The following is a 14,207-nucleotide window of genomic DNA, read 5'->3' on the forward strand; positions in this document are numbered from 1 at the left end:
GCTAACCAAACAGGTTCTTGTTTTGAGGACCTCTGTGGCAGCAGTGTGTGTGTGTGCGTGTACTTAGCATGACAAATGAGGGCCGGGTGTCACACTGACTAATCTTAGTTAAGCTTTGCTTCAAGGGAGAGAGAGCGTAGCGGATCTGTCCTTAAGATGCTATTAATGCACCGGTAAAACATGCCTTTTACCTCCAAACAGGTCCAGTACTCCATCTTTACCCCTTATGTCCTCTACCTCTCAGACACAAAATTCATCTTCATGTATCATGAACTGCTAAAACAAATCTCAGACCCCTTACTTCACACATCCTCATCCATAATAATTACACATTATTTTCAGTTAGTTGACTACTTCTACATCTCCTAGAAATACATAGAATATTAGATGTACTGTACATGCCATACTTAGACAACATTGAAACCATATATGCCTTCATTATGGAAAATCCCCACAAGTTCCTTTAACAACTAATATGAACATCAGTGATATAGCCATTGCAGCTCTTGTAGGGGTAAATAAAATTGTTTTCACAACAATTGCATTGTTGTGGTGAGGGTATGACCAGAAATCTGGATCCAATCACCAGACAGAAAATTGGCTGACCTGCTCAAATGTTGTTAGGCATTTTCCAATAATCATAGCCAAAAAAAGTATCAAATACAGTAGGCCTATGTATCAGACACAAACAAACCACTCCTTTTTAACTGTCTATATAACACATGACCCTAAATGTTTTTTTCTGAAGTTAATCTACTTTGTGGGAGTGAGCAATTGTTTTGAAAACAGAATATGGAAAGGATGCATATACAAAGGAATATGAGAAAAGGACATTCAGACAATCAGTGGATAACCAAAAGAATAGGAAACAATTGCATAGAGTAAAAAATGTGGATGAGATATTCTAAAAATGTGGAATCACAAATTCAAAGTCAAACATTTTCATGATGTTTGACATTGCACAAAAATATAAATGAATGACTCCAGACTCTTAACTTTGGCTGTCATTTTTCCACCTTGTTGTGAAATCCTGAATTTAGGCGTATTGTAGCGCTGAAGCCTTAAGTGTTTTATGGACTGGAGGGCACTGAGGCGAACCATAGGCCTATAGCCTCAGAACCAGCACCACGGTTCTTGAAACCGAGAAAGACCCTTCGATAGTCCCCTCCAACATTATAATAGGGGACGGAGAAAAATGTGATTCACAAAGCGGTTTGGGCAGGATGGAGAGTGTTTGTTCAGTAAAACGGTTTTATCAGCGCGAAACACTCACAGGAATTCCGGTTTGGGATTGTCCATCCAAATCCTGCGTTCCACAGGAAGCTCTGCATAAAAAGCAACTGAAAAACGCCCAAAGGCATTTCATTTCTCGCCAGTCGGTTCACGGGGAGCACCGAGAAATTAACGGGTTGAGGTTTTATTCGAATAAAAAACCGTGGGACGAGCTTAAAAGAAATTGTAACGATGGAAGAGTCCACTAAACCCTCTGCAAGTGGTCGCGGTTGGTTCCCATGGCCTCCGCCCAGCGCGCGCGCAGGGACGCTCCACGTGACCTCATACTTCGGGGGTAAGAACCTACATTTCATTCATGTTAATCTGTAAAATGATCACAATTTGATCAAATTATGAGTTAAAATATACACATTTGGTCATGTTTTTTCGATTGTCAATGGTTTGGCCTACAGGCTGTTGATTGGGCCATATACTCTATGTCCTCTTTCGGCAGTCAATGACATGTTGGTCCATTTGGATTGTATCAGACATCTGATGCCAAATCCTCAATTAAAGATGGGTCCAGCAGCTCACGCCACTCCAACGAATCCGTTCAGACCAGTGTTCACTTGAGCTCAGGATATGTCTAAGCCAATGCACTGATAGGTTGTTAAATGGGGTTGGTACATCACCCAATTAAACTATAGGTTATGCTCACAAATATTATTTTGCAGGCGTTTATGCCATATCTCTTTTTTCTCCATAAACGTTTCTATCTAAATGGAAACTGGCCAAACTCGTCATGGGTGTGGCATAAGGGAGGGGTTAGATGCTATAAAGCCATGGTCATGGATAACCTTGAGTGAATAAGATTCAGATCACTCAGAAATGTGCATGCAGGCCTAGGCCCACATAACATGATCTACTGAATATGCCTATTGCCAACGCGCAGGTCTATTCTGCTCTCTTGTTAAAATGCTGCAAATCCATTTCAAAATGTGTAATGTACATCAACCATAAGCCCTAGCCAGTTGAGTGCCCAGGATGACTTGAAGGTAGCTGAAATGTGTGCTTTGTAAATTATTACATGCTCCATTATATGGCTATTATAATGAGTTTCTAAGAGCAACACAAAGTCATTGTTGTGTTTTCATCTGAATAGCTGTTACTGTAGATTCAGGCAGAAACACCGTTCTATTACGTCACGCGGGGTGTCCCCCCCAGGCCCCCCCTGTCCATATCTGTGGTTGCGGGACATCCAGCTGGCTTGAGCCGAAGGAGGTGCTGCCTCGGGTACCCCCATGCGCGCTCTGACAGTTGTGAGCTCGCGGAGACAGAACCTGCATGTGGACCAAAAGCGATGCTATAAGTAACTCATCCACTGGACTCCAACTCACATGGGATATTCATTAGCGAGTGGAATATAAAACGCATTACAACTTTGTTGAGGATTTCTGTCTTTTACTCAGTATTTTTTGTGCGTTATTCGATTTGGCGTTGACTTAGCCTACATGAGACAGTTGTGATAGAGTTAACCAGTACACATATTTGTGCGCTCCGGACATACGTTGCTGAAAACTTGTTTGTAAGTTGCACGTTTTTATTATTTCGGCCAAATACGCGATATGTGATTATTATGCATGCGCTCCGTGACTATAACCAGATTGATATTATTTTTAGTTTGACCATCTCTATAGCCAGTAGATCATAGTTTGGACTTATTGAAGTTGGTAACTTTTTCTTTTTCTGTGCATAGCTCATTCATTATGTGTGTGTGTGTGTGTGTGTGTGTGTGTGTGTGTGTGTGTGTGTGTGTGTGTGTCACACACTTATACTTATCCATTGATTTCAGCTTCGACTGTGACTCTGTAGTAGTTAATGTTACGTGAGCTCTGGTGGCAGTAGGGTTGCGGTAGTGAGTGTGTGTGAGAGAGAGAGAGTAAGAGAAAATAAAGAGAGAAAGCATCCCTTGCTCAGAGGAAAATATTCATTGCGGTAGACTGTGATGTACAGTGTTGTAAAACAGTGCCGTCTGTTGGCCACGAAGTAATTTCTGCCATGAACAGCTCACGATTCAATTAACGTATTGTTTTCTCAGGCAGGCACACAGCCCCTTACATCTCACAGGCTTATTTCGATTTGTGTAATCATATACAGATTTATGTATTCATATAAATAGTTCTCAATTTACATTTTTGCAGTGCAACTGGCGATTAATCCATTCATCACTGCTACACACACACACACACACACACACACACACACACACACACACACACACACACACACAGACACACACACACACACACACACACACACAAACACACACACACACACACACACACACAGACAGGCAGACACACACACACACACACACACACACACACACACACACACACACACACACACACACACACACAGGAACAACATCAGAATGACATAATCCTTAAAAACAATGAATTCAGGAAAGCAGAGATGTGTGCTCCTGCTTCCACACTCTTTGATGCACACTTTCCCCTCTAACCATCCCACCCTAGCCCTGACAGACGCACACACACACACACACACACACACACACACACACACACACACACACACACACACACACACACACACACACACACATTCACATGGGCTGTAAACTGATCCCGTCTATAGCCATTAGGGAGAGAGTCACCCTCTTCACAGAGCACTGCTCCTCAGACACACAGACAGACTGATACCACCTGCAGGTCTCCTGTGCTCTCAGCTGTATAATTACCTGTCTGTCTGTCTGTCTGTCTGTCTGTCTGTCTGTCTGTCTGTCAGCAAGGACCTCACCACCTCTGTGGTTATAGGAAAAGGGAAAGCTGTAGACATGCAGGTGAAGGGTGAAGTCAAGTTCAAACTTCTTTATTGTCACATACTCTGCAAGCAGAGCACTGAGAAAGGACCACAGTACTTTTTTGTGTAAGCGGTCTTTATGGATTGTTACTTTGTCTCTGGTGCAGAGGGGCTCATAGATAAGTTGTGTAGGAAAAGATTGTATGAATCTGGCATGGTTGGAGATCAATGTAGATGACATGACATCTAATGTAGCAACACTTGACCTAATGCACACCAAACAATCGACACGGTGACACCCATTCTACCCCACCCATTTGCCCTCTGCATACATGTACATGTATATCTCTCTTTGTTGTCATACGGTATGTGTGCCCTCCGGGAGTATGACTCACACTATTGGCAGTGGTAGCCAGTCTGACAGGCTTACATGAAACGAATAATTGAATCATGAGCAACACCGCTGCCAGGTATGATTCTCGAATCATATCAGGCGTTTTGGCAGCAAGGCTGCGGTACCACACCCAAAGGTCCTCGACACCCAATGGTCCATCCTGAAAAGCATCGCATGGCCTGTTGAGTTCTATTAGTGGTGCTGACTGAACAGACACATTTTGAGGTCTGCAGTTGATGATGTTCCCATACCCCCATTCCCATTAGAATACAGTCCCATTAGAATAGACTGATTGATCCACCCAACCTTTTTTTCCTTTAAAAAAATAAATAAAATAAATCTGATTCAGGATCTGCTTCTATTTGTCTTGACAGACCCTCACCATTGCAAAACAGATAATAAAGTGATAATGAACTCTTTTTGCTAGACCCCCCCTCCCCACACCTGTCTCCAAAGTGTTCCCCTGCAGAGCTGAGGGATGGCTGTAGCTTTGGCGATTTGTGAATGAAACCAGGCTTAGCTTTGCATGTCCGCTCTCTGGGCGTAGAGCCAGTAGGGGATCAGAGAAACATGGGGGCTGTAAGCCAGGGCTTAGCATCACCTCCAGCTAACTCAATGCTCCCCTGCAGGCTAGTCCAAGGCCTAGTGTCCCCCTCAGGCTAGTTGTAATGCTCTTCTAAAGGCTGGACCAGGGATAAGCATCACCACAGGTTAACATTAGTGCCCTCAGGCAAAAAGTAGTCCCTATGCTAACTTACAACTCTCTTACAAGCAAAATCAATTGTTTTCCTCAGACTACTCCAATTTGCTCCGTCAGGTTAACCTTACTCTTCCTTTTAGACACCCTCTTCTTTCTGTAACCATCAGCTCTTGATATCTTTATGAAACAAGGGAGCAAAGGAGACACCATGGAGCAGAGCAGTGCAGAAGGGAGACCCCATCCTCTCCTTCCCATCTTATTATAGTCTGAAAGAAGGGTCAGTGTGAGTTCACTCTGTGTGTGTGTGTGTGTGTGTGTGTGTGTGTGTGTGTGCGTGGATGCGTGGATGTGTGCGTCTGTGAAGGAGGGGTCAGGAGTTCAAATAAAACCACTAAACCAGCACAGTCTGTTGGGGCCTCCTCCTTCTCTAGACCGCATGTTGGCTCTGTGATGCCACCTCGCTCCCTGTGGCCCTGGCTGAGGTTGAGCAGTGACGGGTAAACGACCTCCTAATGACAGGTCATCATCCTGCCAACACAGGGGGCCACTGTTGGCGTCTGCAAGATGTTGGGTAGCAGGGAACATTAACCCAGCAGTGAGCAAGGTCAACCTCCCAATCACACACACACACACACACACACATACACACACACACACACACACACACACACACACACACACACACACACACACACACACACACACACACACACACACACACACACACACATACACACACACACACACACACACACACACACACACACACACACACACTAGCTCTGACAAACTAAATGCTTATACACAGAGCATAAAGTACAAACATGGCACAAAGCATCTTTACTGCTGGCCGTAAACTCTGTTCTGAGGGGAGGTACAGTACCTGAAAGTGCTCAATCTGGTTAACTGCAACCCCCCCCCCACTGCTCTCTGTCGTCTGAGTCCATTCACTTTTACAATGGCTATATTTAAAAGCACTCACCAGGGAAGCACACTCAAATCTATTTTAACCAAAAACTCATAAAAGTAGGGTCGTTAATCCATAAATAAATGGCTTGATTACGTTAAGCTTTTCAAGATGAGGGTTCCGCCGTTTGTAGAAAGAGCTTTAGAGGTTCAAGTCACATAACTAAGGAAAGAGAGCATTTTAATACAGCGAAAAAATATGACCTGTGAAGCGAACGTTGAAGGACTAATTTGCAGTGGAGTGAAATGGATATGGGTGATGGCATGATAATCACTGCCACATTTTCAATAATCCAGAGGAGAGAATGGCATTGTAACTCCCAGACCCCCCACCGCCACCTCAAATAGGACCACCTCCATCCAATATGTCTCTACAGTCACAATACATATTCTTCAGCTCAAGTTCAGTCCCTACTGCTTCAATGTAAGCATACACATATGAACTTTTTGTCCTGTTTTAGTGTTGAGTCTACTTCTTTCTGTATTATGCAATGCAAACTATTTCTCGAGATGAGTCTGTAATGGTTTAGAGCTGATCTGTGCAGATGGGGCTTTGAGACTGTTCAATGTTCTTTGTCCAGTCCTGTGCTGCAGTTAATGGTCTCTAATGCGTTCTAACTCAGAGGAGATTCTGGGCACATTTCTTGTTGAAGGGGGGACGTGGAGGAGGGTCCCTTTAGAGTGTTCTGTTTGAGATGACACAGCCGACATGCTGACAGCTTTGGCAACTAGACCCAATCCATCATTCAAGTGGTTTATCTCTACAACGAATAGGAGATATCTGGTAGATGCTGTTAGAGACGTTTGAGACTAAATATGTTTCACTGTCAAATCATGTCAGTGAAACAAGTGTGTGTTTATAAAGCACATGTATATGAACCACTGATAGCAGTTTGTGATTGTTTGAAGCGAGAACACTATGTATCATTCTATGTATGTGACTTACAGACTTTCTCATCCATTACCTGTTTGTCTCTCTGTCTCCTCACAGGTAGCTGGAGTCACATCTGTGTGAGGAAGCCACGGCCATAGCCCTTTCCCCTCCCCCTCATCCTCCGTTCTCCTTCCATCTGACTGACAGAGAGAGAGAGAGAGAGAGAGAGAGAGAGAGAGAGAGAGAGAGGGAACGTAGGAAAGGGGGAGACATGTACCAAACACTCCTTCTCTCCTCCTCTCTCTTCATCCTCCATGTGACGGGCACTCCGCAGTTCTTTGTTCACCATGGGTAATGGCTCCCTTGTTACACTTCCTGTGTTTATTATGGCCTGTCAGCTTTGGTCCATGGACGGCTACATGGTCCACTGGCTCTAGTTACACATTTGCACTCAAGAAGTTAATTATAGATATATATTTGAAAAGGCTATTTGCTTCACTTGACATTCTCACCCTGAGGAAATGTATACTGATTGGCCAGATAACATTTAACCATTTATGACTGTGACGCCTCAGGACCAAAACGAAATCGAGACCTTCTGTCTAAGACTATTACACTTACATCAACTTGGAGAATATGCAGGTTTTTCCTTCCGAGATCAGTTGATTTGCACAGAGACAAAAATAAACCAAAAACCCTTATGAGAGGTCAAAGAGTGACATTAGGACAAAGGTGACACTCAACTCTGACACATACAATCGCGATTACATTGACCAATCAACACCAATTACATGTCAACTTCCGCTGACACATGTAGTAGACCTTGAGGTCATCTACTGGGATTTGTAATGCTTGGTGGACTGAAGCGGAACCAGATAAAGGGCTTAAAGGTCTCAGACTGTCCCATGACACATCAGTCTAAGTCAATGCATGACAGGTAATAGAGAGTAAGTGGTGTAATTTGCCTTCATAAACTATGAAGAATTATGTCAGTTTAACTCCCAACACCAAGGCAAGTCTTAAACGAAATGGTTCATTTGAAGTTGTCAACACAGTGATAGGCTGACCCAGCTAAGGAGCAAGTTTCACATGGAAAACATCAAGCACCATGGAAATGTCCTCACAGTATCTCTCTACCTGTGCTTTGACAGCGTTTCCGAAGTCATAACCTGTGTAAGCAGTTGTTGTTCACACCTGTGTGGATGTGTGTGTGGTCTCATCTGTGTGTTTCTCCATGTGTGTCGCAGGAGGAGGGTGTGTGGCAGAGATGTCCATCACAGCAGTGTGGTCATGGCGACAGAGTCGTACATCCAGCCGGTCCACAAGCCCTACATCACCCTGTGTCAGGGACATCGCCTCTGCAGCACCTACAAGTAAGAACCACTCTCAATATGCTACTGCCATTGTCTCAAATACACTAAACATTACACTATTTACAACACTACCCCTTCACCTGTGCACAAGGAAGGATCGTCATCCATTCTTATTAATGTAGTAAGTGTACTAGCATTTTACATTCTGGACTCCAACCAACTAACCTTGTGCAGTAGATCAATCTGTGAGGCAGACTTAAAGGTAGATATTAAATCATGGCAATATGAGCGGGGTGAACTAGAGAATTGTAGTGAACAAGAGCGAATGAGAGAGTCGACTCAATTCAATTGCAACGCAACTTATGTCGGAGGGCAGTGAAACGAGTGGACGCTGTGGTTCGCTCTGGTTCACTTCAATATCTTTGATGAAAGTTGCTCTGTTTTCACGGGCTTGACATCATGTCCCAGAGTTTACCTTTAAAATGAATGTTATATTGGGTGCATCAGGAGTTGTTTATTTGTTGACTGGACTACACACCAGAGGGACTAAACACGGGAGGCTAGGTTGATGGACAAAGTAGACAAGTAGACTTCCACACACGCACATACACAATTGGGTCACAGCACATATCAGCCCATATTTCTGTGGAATCTAAATATCGAGCACTTTGTGTAACTACGGGAAATGAACTGCCTGCCCGCAGAGACCGCGACCTTGTTTATCTTGGACATGCTCTCCCTCTGTGCTTACGCACTCTCACACAATTTCCTCCCTCTCATACAGTACTTCTCTGCCTCTCTCTCTGTGTGCCATAAGGCAGGCATCACAGACCTCTCCTGGCACACTGTAATTATAGGCTTTCCATGGCACTGGTGGTATTGATTAATGTGTTTGAGCCATCTTCTTTTTGGGGCCTCGGTTCTCTTGATCCCCCCCCCCCCCCCAAACTTCCACCCTCCCCCTCTTTCTCTCTCTCTCTCTTCTTTGATGGCTGTGCCTGCTCGTTGAAGACTATGCCAGGAAACATCTGAGCAGATTTCAGCCGTCATTGAAACACCACAATCCAGAGCTTTGGCTTTGCATCATTTCCCCATTTCCACCCCCCCCCCCCCCCCCCTGTCACACACACTTGGTTGTCAGTGGGCCATGGCTCAATATTCCAATTCCTATTGTCTCATCGACATTCTTCTGTGTTTACATGGAGAAACCGCCAGGAGCTCAGCAGTGTGTTGACAGCCTTCTAGTTCAATGGTATGAGTAATAACCCCCTGTCCTCTCTGTGTCTGTCTCTCTGGTTCATCAGGACTGTGTACAGGGTGGCGTACCGAGAGGTGAGCAGAGCAACGCCAGTCTCACACTCTTACCCAGAATGCTGCCCGGGGTGGCGCAGACTTCACTCTCACAACTGTAACCAAGGTAGCGTGGGCTAAAGTCCCCCAAATGTCACCCTGCCAACACACCATGTACACCAGCGGAGGCTGGCGGATGGAAAGTAGGGAGGACAGGTTCATTGTAATGGATGGAACGGAATAAGGAATGGCATCAAACACATATCAAACACATGTTTGATACCATTCCTCATTCAGTTTAATCCCTTACAATGAGCCCATTCTCCTCATTTTCCATTCAACAGCCTCCACTGGTATGTCCTGTTCAGCTGTGTGTTGCTGTTTCTTCTCTGTCATACTCATATGGAAGTGTTTCTCTCTCTACAATTCATCCTCCAGTGTGTGTGTATGGGTTTGATTCTCATCCTAAGTTTCTCTCTGTCTCTCAAAGCGGTTTGTGGACAGGCCTGTGTAAATGGTGGCACCTGTTTAAGCCCCAACCACTGTGCATGTCCTCTGGGCTGGATGGGACGCTACTGCCAAACAGGTAAACACATATACACAGACACACACGCGCGCACACGCACACGCACACACACACACACACACACACACACACACACACACACACACACACACACACACACACAGGACACTGAATAACCCCAATCTTCCCTCTCTCTGTCAGATGTGGATGAGTGCAGTGAGCAGCAGCCCTGCTCTCAGGAGTGTGTCAACACCGCAGGCAGTTATCGTTGTGTGTGCAGGGAGGCCTACAGGCTGGCTGGAGACGGGCGCTCCTGTGAAAGCCTTCCTCCACCTACTCCTCCTCCTCTTCCTCCTGCTCCTCCCACCCGGCCCAGTCAGACAGTAGCAGACGATCAAAGACAATCCCCCTCCAGCAATGCAGGTACATCTACCCATCTCTCTCTTTGACCATGTCAATATGAATATGCGGGTATGCAGGTGTGTGTGTGTGTGTGTGTGTGTGTGTGTGTCTGTGCGTGCATAAGTGTGTTACAGCAGAGCATCCTCTGGGACTGAAGAGGACAGGACCATAGCCAGCCTCGCGGTGCATTATTACTTTTGGTACGCGCTATGCCACCCTCAACTCGTACCGTGAGTAATAATGCATTGCGACTGGTACCAACTGCAAGTGGACCACACGTGGAGTGAGGTTCAGTATGGTACAACCCCTGATAACCACTGTATGAACATAGATTGCTTCCATGTAAACAGATTTATCTTCCCGTAAAACAAACATACCAGAACCTTCTTTTAGTCCATCCTCCTCTCCCACACACTCACACATTGAAACAATCTAAACTGCTGAATGTCATTCCGTGTAAAAGAAGGAAAAAAAGCGGGACTCTACTACAGTAGTTCCCATAGATATTGTTTGTTTGGTGTGTCTTAGCAACACGCTAAAATAAGCTCCCTGTCTGAAAGTGCTGGATGGAAGTCAAGGAAATTCCCTTGAATTCCCTCTTCTCTGAGTGTGTCTGCCTTGGCACTCCCTGTGGAGTATGGCACACATGACCTTATAACCTCTCTAAAGACCCCGCTCTTGAGGTTCACCCCACTGTCCAAGTCTGTCTATCTAGCTAGAGCTGAGGGATTCATAAAGGAGAGATTGTCTTTCACATGTGCAAATTCACTTACTGTACATACAGTGGTGTAACAACAGGCGGAATGTACAAGAGAGGTTGCCAAACCAAAATGACCCCCTCCACAACCTCCCCTATCTATCTATCTGGCTGTGTGTATTTCTGTCCAGAGGAAAAGGGTTCCGACCAAATTCAAGCAAGATGAATCTCCTCAGCTAAACGTAGACAGGCTGTTCACCCCCCAGAGTGTGTACAGTACATGTGGATTGATGAGGGTTTGGGAACTGTTGCCTAATCAGCACATAGAGAGAAAAACAATACAAAACCCTCCCAGATATGACAGATCTCTCTACACTGGGAAAGTGACGCAGGGGGGAATATGTGTGCTGTCTCAGAACTCAGAATCTCCTCAGCCCAAATAGCAGGGCCAGCAGCAGCAACAGCAGCAGCAGCAGCATTGTTTTGGTTTACACTACATTCCATGATCTGTTCATACCCACGCGTGATGTTGATGGAGATCACTAAGACTAACATGGGGATGAAATGCCTCGCTCAGACTAAACTGTGGAGGATCTCCATGCTTTGGAGAGGTTTTAGAGTTAGTTGTTTTTTCTTTCTCTCTTCCTCTCTCTCTCTCCTCTTGGCTGGGACTCGCGTTCTCATTCCAGTTCCATCAACCTTGTCTGCTGGGGGTCATTGCTCGCCCCCTCCTCCCCTCCTCTCTCCCTTCCTCTCCTCTCTTTTTCCCCCTCCTCCCCCCCTGCTTCCCAACTGACTCTAGTCTCAATAGCAGTCCACATCTGGGAGAGATTGAGCTGTCCTCAGTCTGGCTCTCCATGGCCTGAGAGCTGGGGTTGGTATCCCATGCTAAGCAAAGCCCTGCTCTGGGGACCTGGTGTAGGGAGCAGGAGGACACTTGGTGGCATGTTGGACCCAGGCCAGCCCACCCCTGTCCTGTAACCGATACAGGGGACATATGTTTAGAGAGCCAGTGATGGACTGTTTGTCTATTTATAGGGCCCTCTCTGTCAGTTTGTATGTGTGTCTATGTAATTTTCCCATATCCCCTGGCCCCTCGACAGACAAAGTTATGGATTTGTCACCAGCTTCCCCCCCAGGCCTAAACTCCCCAAGCTCCCTGTGGTTCTGTGGTTCACTTCCTGGTTTGGAGCTCTGAGGCCCCCTGGGTATGAACCATTATGGAGACGGATCGAAGCAGGATGCTTTAGTGACTATCCTATATGTCAAAGCTTCAAACGCTTGATGAAACTGAGAGGATTAATTCCCCCGCCCCCCCCATCCACACACACACACACACACACACACACACACACACACACACACACACACACACACACACACATACATACACACCCTTTCACTACCCTTTATCCCTTCGTTGAATTTTGCTAACCCACCCCCTGGAGTTGGAGGGGGTTGTAAAGACATGGGTGTTCATGTTTATCAATGTGTATTTCTTCTCTGCAGATGGAGGGATTGGGCTGGCAGAGAACGTCACAGAGGAGGTACAGATCCTGAAGAACAGAGTAGAACTGCTGGAGCAGGTACACACACACACACACACACACACCAAGATTTGCCAAACAACAGCAAACATACACACAAACCATGCTTCCTTTGAAACGCCAGACTCACACAGTGACCTTTTAAAAATGTTATGGGATTCATTATACGCTTAGTCATTTTACGCTCTGTGATTTACAGAAAAAGTGAATATGGAGCTCTAGCTGCATTTGGGAGGTCTAAACATTCTTACTTTACATTCATCTGCCCGCTGTGATGGCATGACAGATTGGATTGTGATCAACTGCCTTTTCTCCATTGCTGGCATTCTTCGTGATGTTAGGAAGACATTAATGATTGACCAGCTGTGCAATAATGTGTTGATGAGTGAAAGCCTTTGTCAAACTGCCCTGCCCTCTCCCTACCATCCCTCTCAATTGTATCCTCTCCTCTTGTCCTCCCTTTTCTTTCTCTCTCTCTCTCTCTCTGTCTCTCTCTCTCTGTAGAAGCTGCAACTGGTGTTGGCCCCCTTCAACAGTCTCTACCCTCTGTCATTGGACGAGGGCATGTCAGAGAAGACCACCTTCCTGTCCCACTCCTTCCAACAGCTGGACCGCATCGACTCACTCAGCGAGCAGATCGGCTTCCTAGAGGAACGCCTCGGCACCTGTGAGTGGACCTGGTGTTACGGTCCAATAATGTGGCCGCACCTGACCGTATTCATTACTGTTATAAAGTCTGTAGTCACTCTCTGATTAGTCCTCTGCTCTGTCTTCACTGCAGGTTCATGCCAGGAGAATTAGACGCGGAACACGGCTGGGTCTCTCTCACCAGAAAAAGACATCTCCGCACAAAGTCCACGACACATTGGACATAGGAATCTAGTCATGCTCTAGGATGTTGGCAAAGATGAGAAGGAACATTAGCAGAAAGCAGTCAGTATAAAATGTTTCTCTGACTAGACCATTACAAATGTCAAGCCTAACCCTATGATGGGCAAATCTATCATGTGCTGTCAGTGACAACTAGTCCCAACAGTATTATTCCATTTCCTTAGATTGCAGAGTCATTGACAGCACATGATAGCATAGCACCACCTGCATCAGGGATAATGGGACCTCATTCTCCTATTACCTTGAAATTACTGGAGCATCTGAGTCAAAACACCTGAGGGTCAAGAGTCAAACTGGCCATTTTGGCTCACTGTATGGTATCTAGTTTCCAAGTTTAACTTTCACATTGGTGCAGCTGGGTCCACTTTCAGAGCCCCGCACCTGTCCAAGGGGCTCACATGGACATCTGTATTTATCTATTTAAGTTATATTTTCATGTGCTTATTCACATAGAGCTACAAATTGCAAGTAGTGTTTTTTATACATAGTTTACCTTTTTTGTAATAAAATTGATTAATCAAAAATGGCTTTTGTGTCTTCCGATCATCAAATGACAACAACACTCTCATCAG

General features: G+C 45.4%; 1 protein-coding gene across 2 annotated transcripts; it reads left to right on the forward strand.

Annotated features, from left to right (window-relative positions):
- The first annotated feature begins 1,390 nt into the window (after positions 1 to 1,390).
- On the forward strand, positions 1,391 to 14,153 carry egfl7 (EGF-like-domain, multiple 7). 2 transcript variants are annotated; one of them, XM_083670115.1, is made up of 9 exons: positions 1,391 to 1,567; positions 7,087 to 7,320; positions 8,217 to 8,342; positions 9,587 to 9,699; positions 10,063 to 10,158; positions 10,300 to 10,521; positions 12,707 to 12,783; positions 13,249 to 13,411; positions 13,526 to 14,153. In XM_083670115.1, the coding sequence occupies exons 2-9, from the start codon at positions 7,241 to 7,243 to the stop codon at positions 13,543 to 13,545; spliced, it is 897 nt and encodes a 298-aa protein (XP_083526241.1). In that variant the 5' UTR covers positions 1,391 to 1,567; positions 7,087 to 7,240; the 3' UTR covers positions 13,546 to 14,153. The 2 variants fall into 2 exon arrangements, with proteins under 2 accessions (XP_083526241.1, XP_083526242.1); XM_083670116.1 differs by lacking the exon at positions 1,391 to 1,567 and adding an exon at positions 2,632 to 2,797.
- The last annotated feature ends 54 nt before the right edge of the window (positions 14,154 to 14,207 follow it).

This window comes from Argentina silus (assembly GCF_951799395.1).
Source record: "Argentina silus genome assembly, chromosome: 5".
In the NCBI taxonomy this organism is placed as follows: domain Eukaryota; kingdom Metazoa; phylum Chordata; class Actinopteri; order Argentiniformes; family Argentinidae; genus Argentina; species Argentina silus.